This window comes from Thamnophis sirtalis, unplaced genomic scaffold (genome assembly GCF_051295495.1).
Source record: "Thamnophis sirtalis isolate CommonGarterSnake01/CBP01778 unplaced genomic scaffold, rThaSir2_p1.2 scaffold_3, whole genome shotgun sequence".
In the NCBI taxonomy this organism is placed as follows: Eukaryota; Metazoa; Chordata; class Lepidosauria; order Squamata; family Natricidae; genus Thamnophis; species Thamnophis sirtalis.
Window position 1 is genome coordinate 135,925,338 of NW_028261383.1, and position 27,825 is coordinate 135,953,162.

The window sequence follows — 27,825 nt, forward strand, 5'->3', positions numbered from 1 at the left end:
GGGTGTGGCATGCCCGCATATGCCCCCCCCCTGCATTCCCCCCGCTTTTGGCATGTAAGCCACAAAGGTTTCACCATTACTGGTGAAATAGGTGGGAATGGAAAGAGAGGCATATGGTCTGAAAATTCCTGCAGAACAAGATTGATCAAATGATGTCATGCTTCTCTATTGCTATGCAATATAACAAGAGCCTGATGCAAAGCAAAGCAGCTGATTATACCCCCTGTGAAATGTGTATGCATCTTTAGTGAGTAACACAGAGTTACCATGGATACACATTCTATTTCACAGGTCCTGAGCAGCCCATATAGTTATACACCCCTTCATATGCGACATGTGGTGAAAAAAACAATGTAAAAACAAGGCAACTAATCACATTTCTCAAAGGGGGGGGGAGCTCAGTTTCCACATTTGCAGGTGCAGGCAGAGTTCCTGAAAACCAGTTGAACTGAGTCTCCAGGTGCTAGTTTTTGTTTCCTTGTCTATTTCTTCTTTTCTTTCACTTTAACCTTTTAATGTAAAGAGTCATCTTGTCTTATTTCCCTTCCCAAGGGTGTTCAACCACATTATCCAGGATTTCTTGTGATAGAAAGCAGGTGTGTTCATTCCTCTTCCCCCGCCACACACACACACTCCCCAAAAAGGAAGAAAATGAAACAAGAACAATTCTAAAGTTTTGAGGCCTTGGTGTTTCGCTGACCTTATATTAACCACTAAACTTTTCGGGGAGAGTATATACCATACAATAGACACTTCATTCATACCCATGGTGAGCATCCAAGGTCTAGTGAATTACTCCTCCTTAGATGGGACCAGAATTAAAAGGAACAGAACATGCATAATGGCAAATATTCAAATTCTTCTTGTTTTTAACCCATCTTTGGTATTGCAAGTCCAATTTTGCTATGTCTTCTTTTAAAAAAAAAAAAAAAAAACCCTGCTATCTCAATGTTTTTTAAACTGCAGCATGTTTAAAGATCGCTGCTCCTGAAGCCTGGGGTAACATTGTTGTGCAGAAGAAAACATACTAGATCCGTAATGGCAAACCTATGGCATGCGTGCCGCAGGTGGCACGCAGAGCCATTTCTGAGGGCATGCAAGGCGTTGCCCTGTCAGCTCCAGCATGCATGCATGCCCTGGCCAGCTGATTTTCAGCCTTGGTTTTCAGCCTTGGTTTTCAGCGGCTTTTTTGCCAAAAATGGCCTGACACACAAACTGTGTCCCCATACTTCCGGTTTGCACATTGGGCTGTTTTTCGTTAACTTACTAGGCCAACTGGACCCTTTCTTTTTCTAAACTGCTCTTCCTGCCTTGAACTTCAGTTAGTTGATTAAAAGCTTAGTAAGAGCATAGAAACAAACTTAGTCAGAACACCACAAACAATAGACTCTCTGTCTCTTTGTATTTTACACTACGCCAGTTATATTTAGCAAACTAGCAGTGAAGCATGGTTTCAAACTCTTCATTGTGCTAAAACTCAGCTATGATTTACTATTTTATATTTCAATCTCCCTTGGGATCGTTTAAATGGTGAAGGCACTAAAATCCTGGTGCCAGCTTGTCCTTCAAACCTCCACTCCGGACATAATTTTTCTTGTTGTCTTTACTCTTTCTGCTGATTATGAATAGAAGCTAAGCAAGAAGGAGTTGGAGGTTAAATAAAATACAATCTATGATACTTCAATGTTCTTTTTCTTAATAGTTCACATGAGAATGTATAATGGTTTTCAAAATAGCATTGCCATTTTTTTTTCTGTTTCCACTCCAAAAATGGTGTTTGGTAGCTACTGTATGATCAGAACTTAGATTTAGAGGCCTCCCAAGGGCAACAGATATAACATTTGAAGTCAGAGTATAAACCCAGTTGTCCAGTTTCAGTGGTAGCTTACGGTATGTCATTCAGACATCGCATGGACCAAGCCTTTGTGTGGTTGGTTGCTTCTGAGTGAATATTTCAACAAAGCCCAATAACAATGATAAAGAATCTCAATCTATCCCTGTTGTTTGCTTAGATGGGAAACTTCCATTTCCAGGCATTTGAGCGCTTCAGAACTGAGAAGCCTCAAAGGAAACAAAAACATCAAGCTGTCTTTGGACACCAGTTTGTTCCCTGCCAAAGAGAAGCTGGTTAGTCTGGGAAGAATTCCTGTGTCAGGGTTCAAACCAACACCCCCAACAGAAGTAAAACTCCAAGGCAGGCATTTTCCTCAAAATTCCATTTCATTAGAGATGTCATATTGGCACATCTGGAAAAATGTCAGAATCTGAAAGCCCCCTGGATTTTTCCCACCCAAAGTAAAGTCAAAGTCCCTTCCCCACATGCCCATCACATGGTCCAATCAGGACCCCTGGAGATGGAAAAGCTAATTGCTAGAAATGTGGTGGGAGTCAATTAGAGATATAGAAGTGATATGATGAGAGTTGGTCAATAACAACACTTTAAATGCAACAGAAAGCTGAGCTACTGAAAAGAAGCAAAACCGATCCCACTTTTCTCTGCCAGAACGCACATTCTTTGCTCATTAGAGAAGACAATGATTTGTCTGCAAACCAACCATGTCTACTGCTTTTTAAATACTATCTTTAATGTTGCTCTGAAGGCTGGACTGGAGAGGGAGATTACCAGCAACAAATAAGGAATGATGCAACCAAAAGTAATCACTTTAAGCCCTATTGATTTTAGTGTGAGAGAGTTAAGCCCATGCCTAGCACTTGCATTGAAATCAATATTTTCTAAAGTGCTTATTTGCGACTGATTCATAGAGATTGAGTAAAATTAAATTGTTTATAGGGAAAATACATATAATTATTATAGGTAGGACTTTAGATTCATAGCTAGGGAACTACTTTTTTTTAAACCAAGAATAAAACATCTAGCAAAAAAAACATGGAACCATAAATATTCTACTTTGTGTATAACCTTACAGACTTCCCATGATGTGTCAAACTATAAGAGATGGAAAGAACTGGATGTGATTTCATTTAAAGAAGGGAACACTCATTCACAAGATTATCAGTTAAAAGCATTAAGAACTATAAGAAATGTGAAAGAGAAGGAAGGCTGATTTTTCTTCTCATAGATTAAGGACAGGACAAGAATCCATGTTTCCACTGAAAGAAAACATCAACAATTCCAAGAGTAATAGGATTTTGATAATTTAAAAATAGTTTTATTAGTTCCAATACTGATGAACATGTTAAAACTATTGGATGTCATTCTTTGTCATTCTTTTTTTTTTCTAGAAAAGTTTGGTCAAGTCTGACAGAGTTATGTTTCAAAGGCAGCTTGTCCCGCCTAATAAACATAGACCAGAAATAATTTAAAATATGAAAACAACTTTGTATTTTATGAGACTTGGCTTATGGAAGGATCAGTTGCAACAGAAGACTGATTTCATGTAATCTCTAAATTTGGAAGAGAACGTAAGGGTAGCTAGTGTAGCTTGCCCTGTTTCCCAGTTAAAATTTGTGAAAAGCTACACGAACCACTATTATTTGCTTTTATGGTTAAGCTTTGCAGTAGATGCTATAGAATCTACTTATTGATTTTTTTTGTTTTAACTTGACACTTTGGAAGATTTCAGAGCATAATGTCAAGGGGGGGAGGTGACAACCTCATCCACAAATTATCTGTCAGGATTCCCCCAAAACTATTATACATTACTTCATTGTTTTTAAAGTATCTGGCCCAGAAATTGCCTTAAACCTTGGTTGACTTAATTATGATTTGTTAATCAAGCCAGAACTCTTTAGAGTCGTTCAAGCTAATAAGATTTGAGCAATTTTATACAAAAGCTAGGTATGAAGATGGAAGCTGATGAAGTGAATCTTGTTTTATCATGCCAGAGAAAGTCATTTTATAAACAAGGGACAGATCATACAAACCTTCACTGTTGGAAAACAAGTAGCCCCAAGGCCAGTGGCTCAAGACGGTGGGAGGTAGAGATCCAGGATATAGATGTTGGGATCAGTGGTGAAATTCACATTTTTTTACTCCCAGTTCTGTGGTCGTGGCTTGGTGGTGGGGTCCTGTGACTGAGTGAGCGTGGCCAACTTGATGTCACTCATGGTCATGACTACTCAGTCACATGTCATCACCACCAAGCCACGCCCACAAACCCAGTAGGAATAAATGTGTGTATGAGTGCATTCACAGCAGAGCTGCTGCTCCCTTTATGGTCCCCACCCCGCCACCTCCCTCCCTGGGTCTAACTTAAAAGGACAGGCTGCAGCAGCTCTGCTGTGAATGGAGGGAAAAACATTCAGATTGGGTGAGTGGGTCAATTGGCCAGAAGAGGTGAGCCGAGACAGGGTGACCAGGTGGGGATAGGTGGGGCCACCAGGGATTTTTACCACTGGTTCGGAGAACTGATGCCAATCGTCCCTAGCAGTTTGGCCGAACCGGGCAGAATTGGGAGGATTTCACCCCTGGTTGGGACTAACATATATAAAAGGCAGAATTTGGGGTTATTATTAGATGATAATTTCTTGTATGGCTGACTTCTTAATTCTGTGCAATAAATCTACTTGCTACTCACCTCAGACCAGTATGATTCTCTTCCTTCAATGTGGAAAAAGTTTTTTTTCTTTTTGTAAAGCTCAAAGTGTCTTAATCACCTCAACAATTTTGATTACATCAGCAATTCCCACAAGCCTTTTTGGACCAGGAATTTAAACAAGCCCTGCTGGCTGAGTTCTTTGCTAAGACCTTATTAATTTGATACAGTATGGCTTTTTGATTTCAAGTATATGATTTGACTTTTTTAAAAAATAAAGAAATATAGATTTTATTCTTTTTAGTTATAATTTTTATGTCTGTATTTTATTTTACCTAACACGGAAACTATTTAGTTATTTTGCTAACTTGCTATAATGAGAAATGCCTAGTATTTGTCCAAGCTTCTTGGCTACATGTGATGGAGATTGTATTGTCCATTTCTTTGGTTTCTTTAAGAAAGAGTAAAAGCTGTTTTTTAGGTGATGGCTGGCATTAGCCTTCCCATCCTGATGCCTGCCAATAGGAGTGTTTTAAGAAATCCTGCATCTTCAAGTCAACAAGAGAGTTGTAGTGTTGGTAGCAAGCTACATTGGCATTTTGACCCAAGTTCAAAGAGAACATGCGTAATTGCTAAAATAAACTGAGAGTTTTGTCCTTCCCTCACAAAATATGTTTCTAAATAAAGAATAAGCTCAGATTATGTCATGTTAAGCATCACACTTTGTTTTATTAAACATTGAAAATTAGACTGTTCTTTTTATTTCTATGTGTTCATTAAGACAAATGTGAGAATCATACTGGGACAATGCATAGATATTGACTGTCAGCTTGATTTCTTATTTGTATTTTTTTTAAAAAAACGGTATATGGCAATCCACTCATAGTGATTCTGGATGGATTACAGGAATAAACCCCAAATATAAAAGTCAAAATCTCGCCACCCCTCCTGGCAACAACATCCAAATAAATCACTTGCTCCCATTTGATCGTGGTATCCCCAGGCCTGTTGACACAAATGTGTCTTGTGGGTCTTTCAGAAGAATATCAAGGTAGGGGGCAGTTTTATCTCCACAGGGATGATGTTGCACCAGAGGGAGCCACCACAAAAAAGGTCCCTCTTCTTGGTCCCACTAGGTAGGCCTCCTTGATTGAGGGGATCACAGGTGAAATGCTAACCAGTTCAGACCGGCTCACCTGAACTGGTAATAAAAAATGCTACCGGTTTGGGTGAACCGGTAGTTCAGATGATTAGCTGTGCGGCGATCAGCTGTGCCACATGATTTATAATCGCTAGAAAGCAGGAAGTCCTGCTTTGTAGCTAATCTAAATCGTGTGGCACAACTGTTCCTCCCCCCACTCTTCTACTTACCTTTGCAGACTCAGAAAATGTTTCTTAATCCTCCATTTTCATTGCTGCGCGATAGAGCCTGCAGTGTGCATGCGCGCACGAAGCAAACCAGTGGCGAAGCGAAGCAAACCAGTAGCAGACTTCAGAGCATTTCACCCCTGGAGGGGACCCATAACAACCCTGCCTCCTCGATTTGTAGGCTGGGTAAATGTAATTGGGAAAAGATGGTCCTTCAAATAGCCTGACCACTCCTGCAAGAACGGGGGCACATGCAAATCTAGATTTGCACAAAACTATGCCAGTCATTGCATGCTGAACCGATGGAAGCTACTGGATACTTTTCAAGGGCATCCCCATGAAGAATACATTATAGTGGTCAAGACAGGAGGTAATGAAGGCATGGCTGACTGTGAGCAGAGCCTGTTGATCCAGAAAAAGTTGCAACTGATGCACAACCCACAGTTGTGCAAAGATCCTCTTGGCCATGACTGCCATTTGCTCCTCGAGCAGCAGTCGCAAATCCAGGAAAGCCCCCAGGTTCATCTAGGTTCATCTAGGGCAATACAACTCCATCAAAATCACAGATAGCAATTCTCCATGAATCAAGGAGTCCTGAAGCTGCAGAGATCAGTCTTGCCAAGATTCAGTTTCTCTCTGTTGTTCGCCATATAGCCCTTAATAGTCTCTAGGCACTGTTAAAGAGAGATCAAACCATCGGTTAACTCACCATGGGCTGAGATATGCAACTGAGTATAGTCAGCATTTAAACACACCCTATGGTGATGGAAGATCTTCCCGTAATTCAAATGCTTTAGGAATTGCTCACTCATGCACACACCTCTTCCTACCCATATTTCTGATCATGAAAAATTTAGGTTTTGTCATCACGAAGCCTCAGTTCGGCTTCTTCTTTCACTCTCCACTCCAAATCTTCAAACAGCTTAGCTGTGAGCTATTCTTAGGAATTAATTTCTAGATAAGTAAGCTTCAGTTCAGTTGTTTTTTCATTTCATTTTTAAAAGCTATTTTTAAGCATAGTTCTTTAATAATTGGATGCTCAAATAAATTCTAATCTGAAATTGGCAATACCGTATTCATGCAGGACTAACATTCTACTTAACACCCACAAAAGCAAAGGAGGTTCTGAAGAGAGAGAGGGACAACTGTTCCCTGTAAGTGTAAAATCTTAATTGCACACATGTGTAGGTCCATGGCATCAGTGTCAAGCTCCGTGCTGAACCTCGCCATATTTGGGAGAAGAGAGACAGTGGGTGGTGAAGCTGATGATGTCCTACATACTGGCTAATACAGCTGACAGCGGAACGAAGCTAGTGGCTACAGGAGATCCCCACAAACCCTCTGATATCTGATTTGTGCAGGCTGCCGATGAATGACGTCTCACCGGTCCAAGGCACATTGCTGGAGCTGTGCCGGGCAAGCCGTATGAACCTAGAGCAACAAGCATGCCGAACAGCTGGGAGGGGGGTGGGAGTTGGGAGCGCCAGATAGTGGTTAGTTTAGGGCGTACATTGCATATGCATAAAAGGCGCTGGAAGGCAGGTGCTCCCAGCACTGACTTTAGACCAATTCACGGACTCACGTTGTTCTGAGCACCTGTCTGGTCATTGGATTAAAGGCAGTTTTATTGCTCTGGCACGAATGTTCTGGTTTTTTGTTCCTTCTGTGTGAAGCAGGCCTAGACAGCTGAGACTCAGATGTGAAATTTTGTGCATTATTGTATTATTGATGATTGGATGTTGATTATCTAAAGCCATCTGAAGCATTTCTCATTCGCTCATCAGTTTCATATGTTCACACAATAGTGGTTTTGTTGGGTTCCACATCCAGTAGCCAGCGTTCTGGAACTCTTATTTGAACAATTTGATGCTTTATTGTGATGGAGTTCCATTTCCACTAATTGGAGATACTGTTAAACCACTCTCTTTGAAGCCAGCCATCTTTCGAAACATTTGTAGATTGCAATGATTAAAGAAAAATGTTAGATTTATAGCTGCCTGGTTTGTAAAACAAGATACCCTATTATATTAATATCCTCTAAGACAGTGTTTCTCAACCTTGGGGACTTTAAGTCCCGTGGACTTCAACTCTCAGAATCCCCCAGCCAGCATAGTTATGCTGGCTGGGGGATTCTGGGAGTTGAAGTCCACAGGACTTAAAGTCGCCAAGGTTAAGAAACATTGCTCTAAGAAATACTTAGAAGGAGAATTTGCTTCATTTAAAGCAAGTTCACAATGTTAGAATAGTTTATTAACAACATAGTGACTTGCTAGGCTGAACTTATCCCTCTACCTAAACAGTTCTTAGAGCACGTAATAATAATTTATTAAACTTGTTTACAGTCTGCCTCTTTAGAACTATGCACAGCTCACACCAAAGAAATTACAATAAAACTTAAAAACAAAACAAAAATATGGCAAGTGTCAGGATGTAAAACATCTTTCTCTCTCCCTCTCCAAAGGCCTGGGTAAAGGGAAGCAGAATGGGGATTATTTGGATCTTCCAGCTGGGGTGGGGGATCCTTTTTCCACAGGGCTACAGAGAAGGCTCACTTCTTGTTGTTGCCTCCTGGCAACTAGCAGAGCTGGCAGCAGAGTCAGACAGTGAGGAGGTTGGGGAGGAACAACTCCCAGTCCTGGGAGTTGAGGAAAGCTCAGACAAGAGGTCTGCATCAGAGGCAGAGAGGGAGCTAGACAGCAGTGAGGCAGAACAGCTGGAGCCTGTTCCCAATGTGCGCAAGCACAGAGCTGCCAGAAGACAAGAACAACTAAGAAAGCAGGGTCAATTTAGGACTAAAGCCACATCTTGGAGGTGATTGGCCCCTCCCATAGGAAACAAAAGAGGAACGAACAGGGAGTGGGCTTTTGCAGGAAACAATTCGTTCATTCTGTCGGTTTGAGAGTGGAAAGTTCTGTGTGTGACTTTAAGAGACTCTGTGCCAAGTTTGCCTTGCCCTGCATTTGGGAACTAGTTATCTAGCAGAGCTCCAAACGAGATAAGGTGCGTGGGGATAAACATTCCTCTGAAAGACTGTTTGCTAAGCCTTGATGACTATGAATGAAAGGCATTCACAGTCATGTAAATAAAAGAGGTTTTTCAGGGACCAAGACTTTGCTTCTTGTTTTCTAAGAAAGCTTCGGTCAGAACACTTCTACCTTCTACATTTCATATCAAAAATGTAAATGCCTACTTTCATTTATGTCAGTAGAAGCCAATCTTAACATGTACCACGAAACCCTAAGTCTACTCCTGTGAGACAGTTATTTTATTTATACGGTCTCCTTCCAAACATGTTTCTTCTTCAACTGAACCTTAAGTTTCAACCTTAAATTTGGGCTACCTTGCCAGAATATTGGACCTCCCCCTCCAATATATTATTTATCCTTAGGGTTCACATCCACGAGCTTTATGTCATATCATATTTAATTTATGTGCTGGTAATCAGTCTCCAGCTTGCTATAAAAGTAAGAAGGTTGATTCTAAGGACAAACCCATATATTTCTCTGGCAACAATAGGAAGCACTTTCAGGTATCCATTTGAAGGCAAAAGGAGAAAGAGACAGGAGAGGATGAGTTGGTCGATAACACTATAGTGTTATTGATGCAATGAATATGAATTTGAACAAATTCCAGGACACAATGGATGACAAGGGGGGCTGGTGTGCTATGGGTCATGGAGTCACAAACAGTCAGACACGACTTAGTGACTGAACAACAAAAATGTCTCTTCAGCTTCCTGGATTCACCCATAATTTGGGGATTTTTTCATCCTTTCCCATGCATACATTAATTGGGTCCATCCTGAGATTGACAAAATTTGTTATTGTGTTGCTATTTGCTATCTATTACATATTTCAAAAAGGGACATGGCTCAGTGGCTAAGACACTGAGCTTGTCGATCAGAAAGGTCGGCGGTTCGAATCCCTATTCCGCGTAACGGAGTGTCCCAGCTTCTACAACCTAGCAGTTCGAAAGCATGTTAAAATGCAAGTAGAAAAATAGGAACCACCCTTTGGTGGGAAGGTAATTCATTCCATGCATCTTCAGCGTTTAGTCCAGAGGTGGATTGCTCCCGGTTTGGCCGAACCGGTAGTGTTTTTTTGGCCCGGATGGCAGAACTGGCAGCGACCCAGGCTGACCACGCTCCTGAACTGGTTCCCTGGTCCCTGCTGCCATTATCGGCATGTTGTTTTGTAGTGCGTGGGTGTGCGCAGTTCACTGTAAATTGTTCTGCGAAGTGCGTGTGAAGTGAACCGGTAATAAAACCAGAAGCAACCCACCTCTGGTTTACTTATGCCGGCCACATAACCACGGAGAGCTCTGGCTTTGAAACGGAGATGAGCACCGCTCCTGAGAGTTGGGAACGACTAGCACATATGTGCAAGGGGAACCTTTACCTTTACATTACATATTTCAAACACTAGCACATTATTTGACATGCATTAAAAAAAGTTTCAGACTTTAACTAAGGATTATTATGTGACTTAAAGACTACTGTTTTGATTCAGCCTTTTCTAAGAGACATCTTAACCAGACAATTGTGAATGTCTGGAACAGGATTCCCACTTGCGCTAAACAGATACACAGAGAAATAATACATCTTGATCTTGAGTGAGTTCAAATTTCCAGAACCAGATGGATTGCATTCTCGGTTACTGAAATTGCCAAAAAACAAAGTGTGATCTATTTTTTTTTAGCCTTTGAGAAAACCTGGAGAAATATTGAAATGCCAGATGATTGAAGGACAAATGCTACCCCATCTTTAAACAAGGGCAACAAGCAGATGCTGGAAACTACAGTACTATCTGACCAACCACTCTGCTACTGATAAGTGGAAGGATCCTAGACAGATCACAGAATCAATCAATCTCTGGGGGAGGGAAAGACTATAGAAGTCAGGACAGATTTGTCAAGAACACATCTTGCCAGACTAATGGTATTTTATATTTTTATTTAGTAACTTCCTTAGGACATTATGGGAACACTGTGGGCATAATACAGTTGACTTCAGCAAAGAATATGACAAAGTTCCCCATAAACATATTGGTTAGCAAGTTAGTTAAGAATGGGCTGGTTGGGACATCTATGAGATGGATTCATGCATGGTTTGAAAATGATATTGACATCATTTCTCAACAGATCAAATTAAAGCGAGAGACAAATGCAACGCAACAGGGTTTAGTCCTAACATGGTAGACAATCAGTATTAGAGATAATTATCACCCAATTTAAGATGGTTTAAAACTAAATGGTACAGCTAGCATTTGTCATTGGGTTTGGGGGGGGGGGAACCTCACTTGCAGTTGCAGCTCTTTCATAGCCTAAGCTCATGGTTCTTCCTCTCTTCTCTCTCCATATTGTTTTTCTTCCTTGGTGTCGGAAATACTTTGTTCACCCTCCTCACTCTCATTGTTGCAGAGATCTGGCAGGTACGTCTGGAGGCAGCTGCTGTTTTATCTCTTCCCTTTTCATCCTTCTAGTTTGTTTGTTTTTTAACCTCTCAGCCAAATGGAAGCTTACATAAGCAGGCAGTTGTCGGCTTATGACTGCAATTGAAGCCCCCAAATCCCATTGCTAAGCAAGGCAGTGGTTAAGGGACCTTTGGCTCATTTCATGACCTTTCTTGCCACAGTTGCTAAGTGAATCACTGCAACTGTTTAGTTCGGAACATGGTCGTTAAGTGAATCTGGCTTCCCCATTGATTGTGCTTGTCAGAAGGTCGCAAAAAGGGGATGTTGCAATGGCTGTTGTGAAAAATGGTCATAGTCCCTTTTTTTCAGTACTGCTGTCACTTTAAACAGTCACTAAGTGAATGATCGTAAATCGAGGACCACCTCAACTTACGTTGCATTTTAAGGTCTCCCTCTCCATGCACTTAGTTATGTTAGAGAAAGCTGATTTTTGCTAATGTTTCAGTGCATACCACATCACCTCTGCAACCTAAAATGTTATTAAAACCTGGATTGTAAACAATAGATCATTCCAACATGCAAATCCGTCTTTATGGATTTTTCTTATCTGCATCAAAGTATTGTTAAAATGAAGAAAAAGCTTAGCAAAAGAATCTGTAATGCAAATCAATGACCTCAACAATTAGCGAGTCTTTACATTTTTATTGTTGTACAACAGCTTTGATTTTTCCAGGTTTCTTTTTCCACCATCACAAAAGGGAATCTGATAGATATTATTGTTCTCTTGTTATTTTAAAAGAAAGCATGCAGACTCAGACCATTACCACAAATGGCAAAATTGAAAGTAAAATACCTTTTTCATTCTACGGGTTTGGCATACAACTGGCTGCAATACATATTTCATCTAAAATGTCTCTCCCTTCTTTGGTCTTATTCCCCTTGCATTTAATTATAGCAGCATACGCATCGATTGTATGAGAGATTTGAGGACTCTTAAACATACATGGGAAAAATACAATTTCAGAGTCATTTTTCTTTTGTTTCAAAGGTTAGTGGAGAGCCCAGTAATGATATAGAAACCCTGGGTCTTTTGTAAACTCCTCCCTCTTGAGCTATTGAACTTTGCCCAAAAATGCCAACTTATGATGCAATTTTCTGAATAAAAGCATATAGCAATAGCATTTAGACTTATATACTGCTTCACAGTGCTTTATCACACTCTCTAAGCGATTCATAGTCAGCATATTGTCCAACAATATGGGTCCTCATTTTACTGACCTCAGAAGGATGGAAGTTTGAGTCAACGTTGAGGAGGTTAGGATCAAACTGCTGGCGATGGGCAGAGTTTTGCCTGCAATACTATTATTCTAACCAGTGCACCACCACGACTCATGAAATAAAATACTAGCATAAGCCTTTGGATATGTTTAGTTCATATAAAGAAGTAAAGCTACTATATGTAGCTTCCCAAATCCACAGATCCAAAAGAACATTAAAATCTTATCCACTCTTATTTGCAGGAATGTTACTGGGTTACAACCCTGCTCAATTCAGTTATAGCTTTTGTTGGTGAGTTTAAAAAAAATAATAGCACAAACCTTTACTGCCGATTAGTTGTCTACCTCTCCTTTACAGGTAGTCCTCAACTTACAAAAATTTGTTTAGTGACTGTTCAAAGTTGGCATTGATAAAAAGTAACCTATGATGGGCCTCCCACATACAACCCTTGCAGCATTCCCAATTGTGATTAGAATTTGGGGGCTTAACAACCGGGATGCATTTATGATGTTTGCAACATCCTAAGGTCGCATGATTGCCATTCGTGTCCTTCCCAACCAGTTTCCCACAAGCCAAGTCAATGAGGGGAGCTGGAGTTGCTTAATCACCACAAAGTTCACTTAACAACTGCAGTGATTTTCTTAACATGGCAAAAAAGATTGTGAAATCAGGTGCAATTCACTTAACTTTGCTTAGGAATGGAAATTCTGGTTTCTGTTCTGGTCATAAGCCAAGGATTATTATCTGTATAGGACTGTGATAGCGAACCAGGGCTGGGTTTCAACCGGTTCGCACCGGTCCCTGCGATCCGGTTGGTTGCCGAACCCGGAAGTAAGTAACTTCCGGGAACGGCGAAGCCCCCCCACCCGCGCCCGCGCGCGCCCGCACACCCGCGCCCGCTCCTTACCCGGTTTTTTGAATTTCGCGCTTTCCACGCATGCGCAGAACGCCTGCGCGATCCTCCAGGAGCAGCTGGAGCATCGTGCAGACGCTAATACGCATGCGCGCGCCGCGTGCATGCACACGCACGCCGCGTGCGTGCGCGAGGACGCCGCGTGCGTGCACGCGCACGCCGCATGCATGCGCGAGGACGTCGCCGGCCTCGTTCCAACCGATCCAGTTGGAACGGGCCGAGAAACCCACCCCTGTAGCGAACCTATGGCATGCGTGCCATAGGTGGCACACAGAGGCCTCTCTGCCGGCACGCGAGCCTCAGCTGAGCTCCACCAAGCATGGCCACTGGCCAGCTTATTTTTGGGTCTCTGCAAAACACTATACAAGCCACCGATATACATCCAACAGGAACAGGGAGTGCCTAACTGGAGCAGATAGAGGCAAATCCTAGAGAGGCATGAAATGCATCACTAAACAATGGAGATGAATGCTAGAGAGGAATAAAACTGCATACTAGGCCAACATAACTCCTGTTAACAGCATGCAGGCATGTACAGGGGGGAGCGTGGCAGGGGGCACTGCACCCCTTTTTTGGTCCCAGGAGGCTTCAGGGAGGCTTGCTAGGCCCAAAATGGGGCACGGATGGGTCGCACGCACCTGCACAGTGGGAGGTGCGGGGGGCACATGCGCATTATATTATGGGTGTGGACATATGTACGTGCGATGTCATGCGCACGCACACGCTTTCGACACACGAGGACAAAAAGGTTAGTCATCACTGGTATAGGGATTATAAAGCCTGTTCCTGCTCATAAATAACTTAAAATCCTTAGTAAATATACTACTTGGTAATAGGCTAGCAGCAGTGGGCTGCAAAATCCAGAAGGCCAGTAGGGGACAGCAAAGAAAGAAAGGGAGGGAGGGAGATGTATTCTTTGATATCACCTAGTGGCTATTATTAAGTTCTGCAGCCTGCATCTGATGGTCTACTATGTCCTGTATGATAAATACAAATTGAACCCCAAATTTGGGATAAATGAAATTGTAGCAACGACTGAATTTTCAAGTCCTGGTGAGATCGCATTCAATCGTTTTCTGTGCTCAAAATTGCCATTAAAATAAGTGCCATGAGGGCGAGTTGTGATTGAGGGGCAAGTAATAATGTACTCCAGCAAGTAAAAGCCATGTTAAAATGCCTAGGATCATAAAATGTAATTATCTTTAAGGATATCAAGACTTTAATGATCAACATGCACCTTGTTTTATCAATCAACTGTTCTCCTGGGGACAATAACTGAAAGATAAACTTACTCAAGCTATGGCTTCCTTGATAAGGGGTAATGTTATAGTTTATGATAAAACTTCATTAAACAAACTCAGAAATGCAAAGACTTAAATTAAAATATCTTGCTTAATGCAGACTTCCAAATCCTACAAGTCCTCAAAATCTATAAATCATGCAGAAATACAGAACTTTGGGGCAGAAACCTATCTGGTGGAGGGGAAAAAAAGATACGATATAGGAAAGGAATAGGCAAACCTTAGGTGGAATTAAGTATGTCATCAGCTTAGAGTCCCTACATTGCCACAAATAACCCATGTCAGCCCTCCTTGAATCCCTTTGACCCTTTTCTAGCATCAATTTAGTGCTGATTTTTAGTGACTAGGTTCTTGTGTATAGGCTTGAATAAATCTTCTGTGCTGCAACTTAGCATATGGGCCTGTTCCTTTGCCCTGACATAACAGTACTCTAAAGATAAGTGTGTAGCAATCAGGAGAAAAGGAATCTTAGCAGATTAAAGTCCTGCTCCTTACTGGTTGCCAGAAAAGTTGTACCATATTGTATGCTGCTCCTTCTCCTGTCCTGAACAATTAATAAATAAGATCTGATTTATAGTTAGATTGATCCTATCTAGTTATATTGATCCTATCTAAGGTCTAAACACCCATTTTTCTAATAATGATACCTTCATCCCATCCTTCAATGAGACAGGATTAAATTGTCCTCAGTTACTCCAATTTTAAGGTAGGTTTTCCTCAAAGCCAATGGCCACCTATAGTACTTTCAAGGTATACAAAAGCTAGTTGCTTTGCCAAATATTCTATCGGCAATATATTTGGAGGATATGGGATAGATGAGAACAACCTGGTACTTACTGGCCACTGAAGGAGGCAATAGAATTGGAGGCCTCTACTGTAATAAATGGTTCAGACAGCCCAACAAGCAGCTATCACAGTAGCAGGGGAACCCCAGAGACCTAGGGTTTTAAGAGCCGGCACTCTCATTTTACCACTCATCTACCCAGCTGCCTTGTTTTAACAGTGGGCTTTTGCACCCTCTAAACAGCTGCTTCCAGCTGAGGAAGATGGCCGATAAAGTGAAGGCTTTCATTTCTGGCATGCAAAACCCTCGAGTAATTATTGCACCACAGAAAAGAGCACTTAGTGCACCAGCCCATTTCTCCCAGTCAAAAGCAAACCCCTGATGACATTTGAGCACATGGAGGGAAGAGAGGAGCTACCAGAGGGAAAGACACCCGCAAAGGAACTGGCAGACTTTTGTGAGTGTGTGTGCAAGAGCTGAGCGTAAACATGGGGCAGTCGGTCTGACTCTCTTGCACCTCATTAAAGCCTGTCAAAAGCTATACTGGAGGAGATTCTGATTCCTTCGTATGTCAAGATGGTGGAGTCCAGGGTTGAAATTCAGCAAGTTCTGACCAGCAAGAACTGGTAGTGGAAATTTTGAGTAGTTTGGAGAACCGGCAAATACCGGCATAATCCTTTGCCTCGGCGGTAACTGTTGAAGGTCCTGCCCCAAGTATCAGATTCTGAACTGGAAACTTTGGAATTGGAGGATATCTTCCATACTGAACTCCTAAAGCAGTTATGGCGAACCTAAGTGGCACACAGAGCCATCTCTCTGGGCACGCCAGCTGTCGTCTGTTGCTCTTTTGGGTTCCAGTGTGCACATCCACGCTAGCCAGCTGGTCTTCAAGCGCGGGACAGCTAGAAACTGAAAAAGCAGCTCCCTGGCGCACAGGGAAGCTGAGCATGTTTCCAGCGTGCATCACCTGGTCTTCCAGTTTTTGCCGCTCCCCCACATGTGCGCGCGGTCCCATTTCGGCATTCAGTGCCAAAAAGGTTCACCAACTGACCTAAGGCAAGTTCAGTATCCAGGACTTGTAGGTACAGAATAGGTCCTTTGTTCAATATTGCCAAGCTACAACTCCCAGGAGCCTCAGGCAAGATGGCCAAGAGTAAGGGATGGACGGAATTGCTAGATCGGTGTTTGTCAACCATGGCAATTTTTAAGATGTGTGGACTTCAACTCCCAGCACTCTTCAGCCAGCATGGGAATTCTGGAAGTTGAAGTCCACATGTCTTAAAGTTGCCAAGGTTGAAAAAGCACTAATCTAGACAGCCACAGGTTCCTTCCTACTAATATAGGGAAGTGCCCATAGATTCCTTTTCCACGTGGGTCAATGTTACACCTTGGTTCCTTTTTTAATAATTTAGCCACATTTTTGTTTTTTAGCCGATACTTAAGAAGATATAAAAGAAAAGATAGCAACAGGTAAGATAGTAGACATTTGCCACCATCATTTTATCAGGGCTGTTTCATATATGAATGTTACCCGTTGTCTAGATATCAAATGATCAGCAGTTTATGATCTTTTATGATCTTAGCAGAATGGATAGGAAATAGATAATAGATATGGTTATTAAAGAAGTATTATTAATCTTGAGTTCAAGGTGGAGTAAATTCTCTCCCACAAACCATAAATACACAAGCCACTAGGGGGTTGTTTTTACCCGGGATAAAGATTTGAATCACACTGAGGACAATGTCTATTCCTTACCTGACACATATGTGGATAGCAGTGGTTTCCTGATCCCGTTGCAACCAGTATGGTGCAACGGGGCCCGGCGTCCACCACATGAACATGTGCACTTACCGCCTGCGACATTCTGTGATGCCTCCATAAGCAGCTGGAGCATTGCGCAAGCGCCATACGTTCCTTGTGCCTGCGCAGAAGCCACGAAGAGCTCAAATGCCAGTAAGGAATGCGGGTGGGCCCTCCGGAGCCCCATACCGGAATGGTACCCGGTGCTCTTGGCAGGCACAGGTACGCCCGTACTGGGGCGTACCAGTCGTAACCCACCACTGGTGGGTAGTTGTCTGGGTTCAGTTAAAATAGCATCAGGAACAAAGACCTACATAAAAATATTAAGATTTTACCTAAAAATGTCAAAGTTGGGAGTAAGACTGAATATGCTACACACCTTAAAAGCTTGCTTCACAAGAGGTGGGTGGTCCATATAATACTATTATTCAAGTGTGGATTTTGGATCCATTTATAGAACACGAAAAATCTGATTTCATACTTTGGTAATATCAGCTCTATTCACAAAAGAACTTTTTGTAGTGCTACCAAAAATAGTGCTGAAAAAATAATGAAGATGGCTAGATGGCAGTAAAGAGTAAGAAGTTTTAATTTCTCTCTCTTGCCATCTAGTGGCCTCCTGATATTTGCAGGTGAGATCCAATTGCCCTGCTTTCTGAGAGAAAACCATTAAGAAGGAAACCAAGGGATAGCAATATGGCAAAATAAATTATTTCTTTGAATTCATAGGAAAACAATCTGATTATAGCTGCAGACATCTCTCTATTGCCCAACGAGCTATACAATCCTCATTTTTTGAAGATCACATTTTATTAGCTACTTTTTAAATAATATATTTATGCAGCTTTAATTTTCCCATTATCTCCTTCCAACCTGCAAATAGTATCATGACTACTATTTTTTTTATTTGAACACACAAATGTAATGCTTGGTTAACTAAAAAAGGGCAGAAACTTTCAGAGCATCTACTTTTAGAATGGGAAGAGGGTGTCAATGATCCCAGCTTCATACAACTTGTTCAGAATTGGAACTTGTTTATTTAATGCTTGTCCAATCATTTTAAAATTATAATTCAAATCCTGGAAATGAAATAATTCAATACTAGAAAAAATCTTACCAGTAAAGGTTTTTTTTTAAAGACAGTGCAATATGATGGATTCCAATATAGACATTCTTTGATGGATCTAGTATAAACATTCTTACTATGCTTGATCACATCATGCCTTTATACATGCATTTACTATTGTGCACACACCAATGTGTGTGTCTAGTCTATCACCCCAAAATATACTTCTTCTTTTGATTAGTATCTTCATAACCAGCTAGCCTGGAGCTGTGATGTACATCTGTGCCCTTTTCGTCACATACATTTGCCACTCTCTTAAGAGAACAGTCAGTAGCTTTTGCTGTCATTCAGTGTGGACTGCTGCCTTCCATGAAGAAGTATGGAGATTGTATTGACCACGGCTGGAGTTTCTCAGATACTTGTCTGAAGGTCTCCATTGAGCAATGTTCTCTGGGTTTCTGTAGCTTCATTGAGCCTGGCCTTGTCCTGCTTGCTGTCACTCCTATCAGTTTCATCTATGCCACCAACTTTCATCAGGCAGAGGACATTCTGGAAGCTCTTCTTGAAGTTGTCAGATAGAAAGGCATAAAGGATAGGATTGGCACAGCTATTTGCATATGTGAGGACTACCACAAAATCAAACATGCCCTTGAGGATAGGCGTTGGGACAATAAACACAGAGACCGATGAGACATTAAAGATGTAGAAGGGCAGCCAGCAAAAGATGAAAACAGCAACAACAATGGAGACCATCCTGGTGACCTTTTTCTCTGACTTTTTCCTCTTGGAGGAACCTACCCTAATACCAGATGATTTCACCTTGATGATGATGAAAAGATAACAAAGGCAAATGATGGTTAGGGGTATCAGGAAGCCAAGAATAAAGGCATAAATGATGAAGGCAGCATACCAAACACCAGAATCATCTGGCCAGATCATGGTACAACTACTGTTTCCATGATTATTGATCACTCCAGCATATATCATGATGGGTAATATGACCAGAAGAGAGATGCCCCAGACAGCTACATTGACCATTTTTGCTGTTCTTGGGCGCCTCCATTTAGCAGATTTTATGGGGTGTACTACAGCAAGATACCTATCCACACTCATGACTGTTAGGCAAAAGATGCTAGTGAATTGATTGATTCCATCCACTGTCATGACGATCCGGCAGATGACTTTCCCAAAGGGCCAGTGAACCAGAGCTACCTGCATAGCCAGGAAAGGCAAGCCCAACATAAACAGTTCATCAGCTATAGCCAAATTAAGGATGTAGATATTGGTGATTGTCTTCATCTTGGCATAGCGAAGGATGACATAGATGACTAGAGTATTTCCACAGAGGCCCACAATGCACACCACAAAGTAGATAAAGGTGAGGATGGCATTGCTAGTCAAGTCATAATGGTGGCTTGTGTTGTTGATGGAAACATTAGTAGCTGGAGTCTCTGGGGAGAAACTGTCCAACTGAGAGGTTGAGGGGAACCAGAAGACTGTGGTGTTGGGAAACTTGTTATCCTGGTCCATGGTGCAACCGCTGTCACTGTCTGCCTGGCAAGAAATCTCCTTCAAGCAAAAGAAGACGCCATCTTGATTGATTCAGGGTGGTTTAAGATAAAGTGGAATCTAAGCACAAAATAAATGAAAAATAAAGATCGGGTTCAGAATGGTTATTTAACAACTCCCTATTGCCAAAAATCAAGGAAAGTTCTTACTTTCACTATCTTTTTGATGATGCCCTGGCTTTTTCTTTGAAAAGAACTGTCACAGTGGATTGAGCGCTAATAACCCACCTCTTCCTATATACATCAACTTGGGGAGAAACCAAAACTTCCAAAAGAATGTTATTCTTGATTTGACCTCTCATATGAATTATATTTCATTTAGTGCAGGGCTGTCAAATTCACATCATCACAGCAGCGTCACGTGATGTATCGGGACTTTTCCCACCTTTGCTAAACCGGGCATGGGCATGGCGTGACACATCCGGCCCGCGGGCCACAAGTTTGACAGCCCTGATTTAGTGGATATTATCTGTAACAGAGAAATCTCAGCATAGGCCACTGAGTATAATTCTCCCATTAATCTGATCCTGCATTTCATCAAGAAAGCACAATCTGAGGCCACAATCTTTAACAACCCCATCATTGACCACAGATAAGCTAATTTGGATGAGAAAGAATTTTTCACTGGAAAAAGGAGATGGGAGATAATCATTGTGTATATCCTCAGATTATTCATGCACCTTCAAAAGGTCCTTCAGCCTCTCTTAAGAACTTTTCAGGAGATGTGAAAGCTTAGAGCAGTGTTTTCACAACCTCAGCCATTTTAAGATGTGTAGACTTCAACTCCCAGAATTCTTCAGCTGCATGCTGGCTGAGGAATTCTGGGAGTTGAAGTCTACAAATCAAAATAGCTGAGGTTGAGAAACATTGACTTAGAGCAGTGTTTCTCAACCTTGGCAACTTGAAGATGTCTGGACTTCAACTCCCAGAATTCCCCAGCAGGTGAATGCTGGCTGGGGAATTCTGGGAGTTGAAGTCCAGACATCTTCAAGTTACCAAGGTTGAGAAACACTGACTTAGAGCCATGCCCTGTTTAGGGAAGGGGGGGAAGTTGCAATATGTCACACGACGACGCCAGTTTGATACCCCTGGCTTGGAGGATTGCTTCCTATTCCCTATAGAATGCTACTAATAATAGATTTGACTGAACCCATTACTGCTTGGATGCTCAAAACATTATTCTAGTGGGTTGCCATTGTTGTTACTGTTGTTGACAATCATTTTTAAAATGCATACAGGTAGTCTTTGGCTTACAACCATTCATTTAGTGACGACTGAAGTTACAACAGCACTGAAAAAAGTGACATGAACATTTTTCACACTTACAACCATTGCAGCATTCCCACAGTCATTCCATCAAAATTTGGACACTTGGAAACTGCCATGTATTTATGATAACTGTGATGTCCCAGGGTTACAGGATCATTTTTTGCGACCTTCTGACAAGCAAGGTCAATGAGGAAGCTAGATTCACTTAACAACTGTGATACTAACTTAACATCTGCAACGATTCACTCAACGGTTGTGGCAAGGTCATAAAATGGGGCAAAACTCATTTAACTGTCTTGCTTAGCAACAGAAATTTTGGGGCTCAATTGTGGCCATAAGTCGAGGACTACCTGTAAACAGGAGCTTCATGTGTTCTATATGAGTTTCATTTTTTCCCCGTGATAACCCTATAAAATAGGTTAGGCTGAGAGCTAAGCTTGTTCAATAAAGTTTATTCTGACACAGATTTTCTCAATTCACTTCTCCTTCATTAGGCAAAGCACCAGATTAGTTCCAAATTATAGATCTGGTGATAAGGAAAAATGCCAGATGTAAAGCTAATTGCAGTTTATATAAACCAGGTTCCAAGTGGGTGTATTATATATGATTGCACCTCCATAGAGGTGAGATTGGACTGCATAGTTTTTTTAGACATAACCAGCCCCTACTCTGCAGCAGCTGTTTACCTGGCAATGTGAAACAATGTCATCCCAGTAAATAGGAACCAAGTCCATTACTTCTCATCCATCAACACAACCTCTGGGGTTTTTTTCATGGAGAAACAATGCTGAAGTAAAATGTATCCTTTTGCATAGATGTGGAAGATATGGAGAAAGGTATCTCCTAAGAAGAGAGTAATTCACCTGTATCTTCCCAAGAGACAACATTTAGCTCTGGACTACAAACCAAACTAGGGTTTGAGGTTCCAATACTATATTTACTATAAAAGAGTTAATATTGTGTTGCAGCTGAAAATTGTAAGAGATTACTTTGGAAGAATCAGCTAAAATATTAACAGTCTCTAATATATCTTTTTTTCATGACCTACTTTTCAGGATAGAAATCAGCACTCCAAGATAGACTTGCAAACTACAGGTAACTCCTAATATATATTTTTTCCTAACTGCAGAGTCTCCTCTTCAAGAACATGCCAGAAATCACCACTGATTTCTTCCTGAGTTTCAGCAGAAAAACAGACAAACAAGCAAGCAAACAAACAGGTGTGTTAAGCAAGTGGTAGGAAACTCTATCCTGCCCCTCCAGCAATATCTTTGCTTCGCTCTGTGAAACCTGTAATCGCCGAAACAGACACACTATCCAAAAGCTATCAGCCTCTTCTCTTGTACTTTCAAAAGGTGTGAAAATCAGAAGAGTTTTCTACTTAACTTTTTCAAAACAAATACTCTACTTTTTATTTACAAGAAATCTCCCGTCCATGAGGGGTAAATTCAGCAGGTTCTGACAGATTCTGGAGAACTGGTAGCGGAAATTTTGAGTAGTTCGGTTGACCCCAGAGTGCGGTGAGAATGAAGATTTTGCAATATCCTTCCCTCAAGAGTGGGGAGGGAATGGGGATTTTGCAGTATTCTTCCCCTGTCATGCTCACCAAGCCACGCACAGAACCGATAGTAAAAAAAATTGAATTTCACCCTCCACAATGTGTACGCAAATAATAAGGAGTGAATATTAGATATCTCTCAAGATGAAATTCCATGTTTACTTCTACTGGAATATAGTTCACTCAATTAATGAGATTTATTGTTGTTAAATAATGATACAATTTCATTGTCAATGTAGGCTATATAGTTTTGTTTTTATTTTGCAAGGAAAACATTACTGCATTAACTTGAAGAGATTCTTTATTGTATTTTGTTTTTCAAAATAATTTACCTGTAAAATGGAAGGGCCACTTTCAAATCCTTTTGAGATTATGGTATGGAGATAAACAATAGAAATAGCACTTAGACTTACATACACTTCACAGCCCTCTCTAAGCAATCAGCATATTCCCTCAACTATCTGGATCCTCATTTTACTAACCTCGGAAGGATGAAAGGCAGAGTCAACCTTGAGCCAGTCAGGATTGAACTGCTGGCAGTTGGCAGAATTAGCCTGCAATACTAGCCACAGTCTGATCTGACCTTCCTATACAGGAGAGTGCTGCTTCCAGGAAAATGTGTACCTCAGATTTGGGGCATTATGACCTCTGGCTGAAAATCTGCTCACAAAGCCAACTGAATCTCCAACTCTGATCTCTCCCCATCACAAGTAGTTCTTGATTTAGAAGCATTCATTTAACAGTCGATTAAGTTACAGCACCACTGAAAGAAAGTGATTTATGACTAAGCCACACATGTACGATCATCGCAGCATTCCCATGGTTCAACGTAATCAAAATCTGGGGGCTTGACAACGGGCATGTATTTATGACGGTTGCAGCATCCTGGGGTCATGTGATCACCATTTGCAACCTTCCCAGCTGGTTTGCAACAAGCAAGGTCAACGGGGGACGTTGCATTTGTTTAATGACCACATGTTTCACCTTACAACTGCAATGATTCGCTTAACTGGCAGGAAAAGTAAACTCCAGTGCAACTCGCTTAACAACCAAAGTTACAACTCACTTAACAAAGTTACAATTGTGACTGTAAGACATGGACTACCTGTATTAATTCCTGACTTTATTCTGCTGTAGTCTACCTATAAAAGCCGAGGTGCCACAGTGGTACTGCAGGCTACTTCAGCTGACTGCTAGTTGCAATTTGGCAGTTCAATTCTCACTGGGCTCAAGGTTGACTCAGCCTTCCATCCTTCCAAGGTGGGTAAAATGAGGACCCAGATTGTTGGGGAAAATATGCTGACTCTGTAAAACCGCTTAGAGAAGGCTGTAAGAAGCACTATGAAGCAGTATATAAGTGCTATTGCTATTTTGTGCAAATAAAGGAGAATTTTTTGAAGCTCAGGGTTGAAACGAGGGGTTCTGAAACCTCTCTGAGCTTGCTTGTTTTCTTGTAGACGTTTCATTGCCCAAACTAGGTAACGTCATCAGTGTTGTGAAACAAGAGTTACCCATTTTGTTCCAATGGAACGCATGGGGGAGCAGGGGGCGGGGAGGAGGCAAATGGGCAATTTCCAAGTGGTTCTGCAGAGGTGATTATGTTTCTGGCCATTGGAGACAAAATGCAGAACCTTCAAATCAGGAGATAAATATACAACTTACAATTGTTCATTTATTTACTGAGGAACTGGTCACTGACAGACTGAGGTATACGTATCTGTGCTTATCTTTTTGTCAAGAAAAACACGTTCTGATTGGCTGTCAGTATTCTGCACGTGCTGCAGGTCCCGATATATGTAAATAGGTCTGTTGGTACAGCATCCTAGTAACTTAAAATATTTCTGAAGTCCTGATTACTTTCAATTATGAAATCAAAATTTTGAGTGGTGAAAGGCTGACTGTATCCTCCGAGTCCTACAACTCATGAGCAAACTCTTTTCTTGTCACACACTCACACTGCTCCTTTCTTTCCAAGAAGGTAATTTTTAAAAACCTCTCACTCCAAAAAGACTTGTGTTACTGATACGCTAAGGAATACTAACTTGATGCCTCAAGAAGTGACCAATCATTCATCTGTATTTACAAATTACTGAGATAAATGCTGGATCAACTTAATTTTTTTATTGTAATAAGCTTTTATATTTTATCCTTTTGGATTGTAGTAATATTTCACACATGCATTTCAAGGATCAGTTTGCCCTGTTTCTCTATTACTTTTTTATTTACAAATTTTGGATTTACAAATAAATCCAATTCAGAGTCTACTTGGATGCAAGGAAGTTCCATCCATCATTCAGTACTTTCTTTTAAGAAAAAAAAGCAACCTTTTGTTTTTAAGACCTAATTCAGCATGGCACTAAGCTTTTTTTTTTTTTAACCAAGATTGTAATCTTAACTTTGTGGATCAACATGTTAACTGAAGCTGTTCTTTTACACCATAAAACACGGGAATCTGGATCTATCTCTCCTTTCAGTTATTGCCTGCAGTGGCCCATTATCACATACAACTGGCATCTCTCCCTTGTCTCAGAAAAATCCATTCCAAATGATAAAATGTATGCAGTGTGGGTCTGTGGACAGAATCAATGTGCCAAGAGGGAATCAAAGTGATTTAATTTCTCCAAATATATGTGCAGCCCCTTTGTCAAAACAAGACTTAACCCAACTTCAATACTTTCTTGGCATGGCGTTAGCTGACACAAGCCCTCCTAAGACAGCATTTCATTTTCCACCCAAGTGTTTCCATATTCCCTCTATTGGCTCTATGTCATTCTTGACTGGGAGCTGCTGATTTATACTGGATGTCTTAAAACAGATAGCAGCCATTCTACCCCTGGCAAAAGACGGGTTGCTGGATATTGTCTCGCAGCTCCTAATCAAATCAGACTTGAAAAGAGGAAAAGAACATGTTGGTGCAGGGAAGCCACTTAGGATGGCTCTTAGGATGGTAAAAGGAGAAGCTATGTTGCCAGCTTCTCCTGCTTCCTTCCTTCACAGAATCAACAGGCAGCACCGGATCCAAGCAACAGGGGTAGGCATAGGTGTTGAAGGACATAAATAAAATGTATTGGATGGTTAAAATTAATATCTGAGTTTAATTACATTTACATTCCCATCTTTTATCAAAAAGTTCAGACTATTACACAAGATCTTTCCCTTTTCCTCTTGTCTTACCCTCTCCATCTTTTCATTCTCTTCAGGAGTAAAACTCGAACTAGGTCATGTCAGTCTTCTGTTGTACCTGGCTATGGCTGAGCCACTCAAAACATCAGAGAGGCAAGAGACAATCAAGGACACCAGGAATAGCTAGGAGTCGTCTTTCAGTGTCACACTGACTTAGCTCAACCACAGATTCTTTAATCACGATTTACTAAATAACCCATAAATGGCTGGGTTTGTTTAACATACTAAGGTAAAACACATGGATAGCCGGGGTCAATCTAATGAAAATCAAAGAAATTGCATTCCTGATTAATGTGGGTGCCTTTCTCTTCCTTTTACATTAGAAAAAAAATTGCTACCCTGTTGGGTTTTTGGAAAAAAAGATCAGATTGCAATGATCTCTAGATTGGGAGAGCAGCATTCACATAGTTATCTCAGCACCATCATTTTGATTATTGGTCTTCATGTTACAGGGGAGAGCAGTGGATGAATGCATTTCACAGGGACCCAGTTTAAAGTAAAACTGGGAATCCTGGCTGGGCAGTCCTCATACTCAGCAGTTAGGGAATTGCCTGGGGAAGAACTGGGAATGAGTTCTCTACAGATGAGAAAGTCAAAGTGTGGGTGGGGGGGGGTAATATTACACTGCACAGAGCCTCTCTCTTCACAGAATTCACTCCTCTATCCAATTGCCAGTCAACACAGTCAATGTGAATTTTCAGATTTGCAATCACCTACACAACTGAAGGCACATACCGAAGAAAACTGCCCAACATGAAACATCCACTTTTCTTTAGGAGCAGTGGCCACAGTAAAACATCGTGTACGATTAGCGGGTTTTTTTCCCTATCGGCCGGAATAAATGCAACGAGGATTAGACTCACTACAGATACGTTGCTACGGAAGAAGGTTCTTTTAACGCACTTTGACTCTAACCCAGATGAACGGGGAGGGCATGCAACCCAACTCGGGCGTCCATCCCATCGGTGGATGAAGCTCTTATCGAAGTAAAGCATGCAACAGATTACACATCTTGCTCCCGTTCGCTCTGCTTGCTCGGGAAAGAAAAATCCATTAAAAGGCAAGGGGATAATTTCCAAATGAGCGCGCCCACGACTGCAGCCTAAAATAAAAATTAAAATTAAAGGAGCGTAAGTAATGTGTCAGGAGAGAAAACTAGCATTTTATAACCACCCCTGCTTGGTTGTCGATCCGGGCCAGTCTCGCTTCTGCCTTTCCTCGATCGGGAAGTTTTCCCACCTGTAATTCGTAATACTTCGAGCCCTCTACCCGCCACCGATCCTGGTTGCACCACCGACTCTCCCGCAAGATCACTTACAAGGTCCGAGTCTGTGCTTCACTCTCTCTCTCTCTCTCTCTGCCTTCTGGCTCCAAATCGGGGCCGCGCACCTCTTCCTGCCCTCTGGTCCAAGTGAATCCCTTGCAGCTGTTGCGACGGAAAGCTTCCCCTCCGAAGCGCGGAGGAAGGCAGAGCGGCGCTCGACGCGACTCTGCTCCTTCAGCTGTAGGAGCCCCTAGATAGGGAAGGCGGGTGGGGGGCGGAGCAAGGGAGCGCAAGCGGCGGATCCCGGGCTCATATGCAGCGGAGCTCTCCAGGCACAGGAGCTTTGGAAAAGTGCTCCGCTCATGCACCCACCGGGACGGACCACGCTCGCTCGCTCCAGCCACTCCCCTGTCCCATAATTGTCCCCGGCTGCTCATCACCGAGCTGTGTCACGCTAGGGTTGCGATGCAAAGCAGGGAAAGCTAAAGTCCACCTAGCACAGAAACTGCGCTTGCCAACATAGGGCAGCCTTTCGAGAAGTGATCAATCATTGCAGCAGACGGGG

General features: G+C 41.7%; 1 protein-coding gene across 2 annotated transcripts in view; it reads right to left on the reverse strand.

Annotated features, from left to right (window-relative positions):
- Positions 1-13,707: 13,707 nt before the first annotated feature.
- Positions 13,708-27,825, reverse strand: part of SSTR2 (somatostatin receptor 2) — a 52,913-nt gene continuing 38,795 nt past the window's right edge. The window contains exons 1-2 of one of the 2 annotated variants that reach the window (XM_014061639.2): positions 27,315-27,676; positions 13,708-20,047 (exon numbers count right to left, since the gene is read on the reverse strand). In XM_014061639.2, the coding sequence (XP_013917114.1) occupies positions 18,830-19,948 (1,119 nt within the window). In that variant the 5' untranslated portion in view covers positions 19,949-20,047; positions 27,315-27,676 and the 3' untranslated portion in view covers positions 13,708-18,829. Of the gene's footprint in view, positions 20,048-27,314; positions 27,677-27,825 lie in introns of those variants that run through there. The other variant, XM_087710191.1, reaches the window with a different exon arrangement.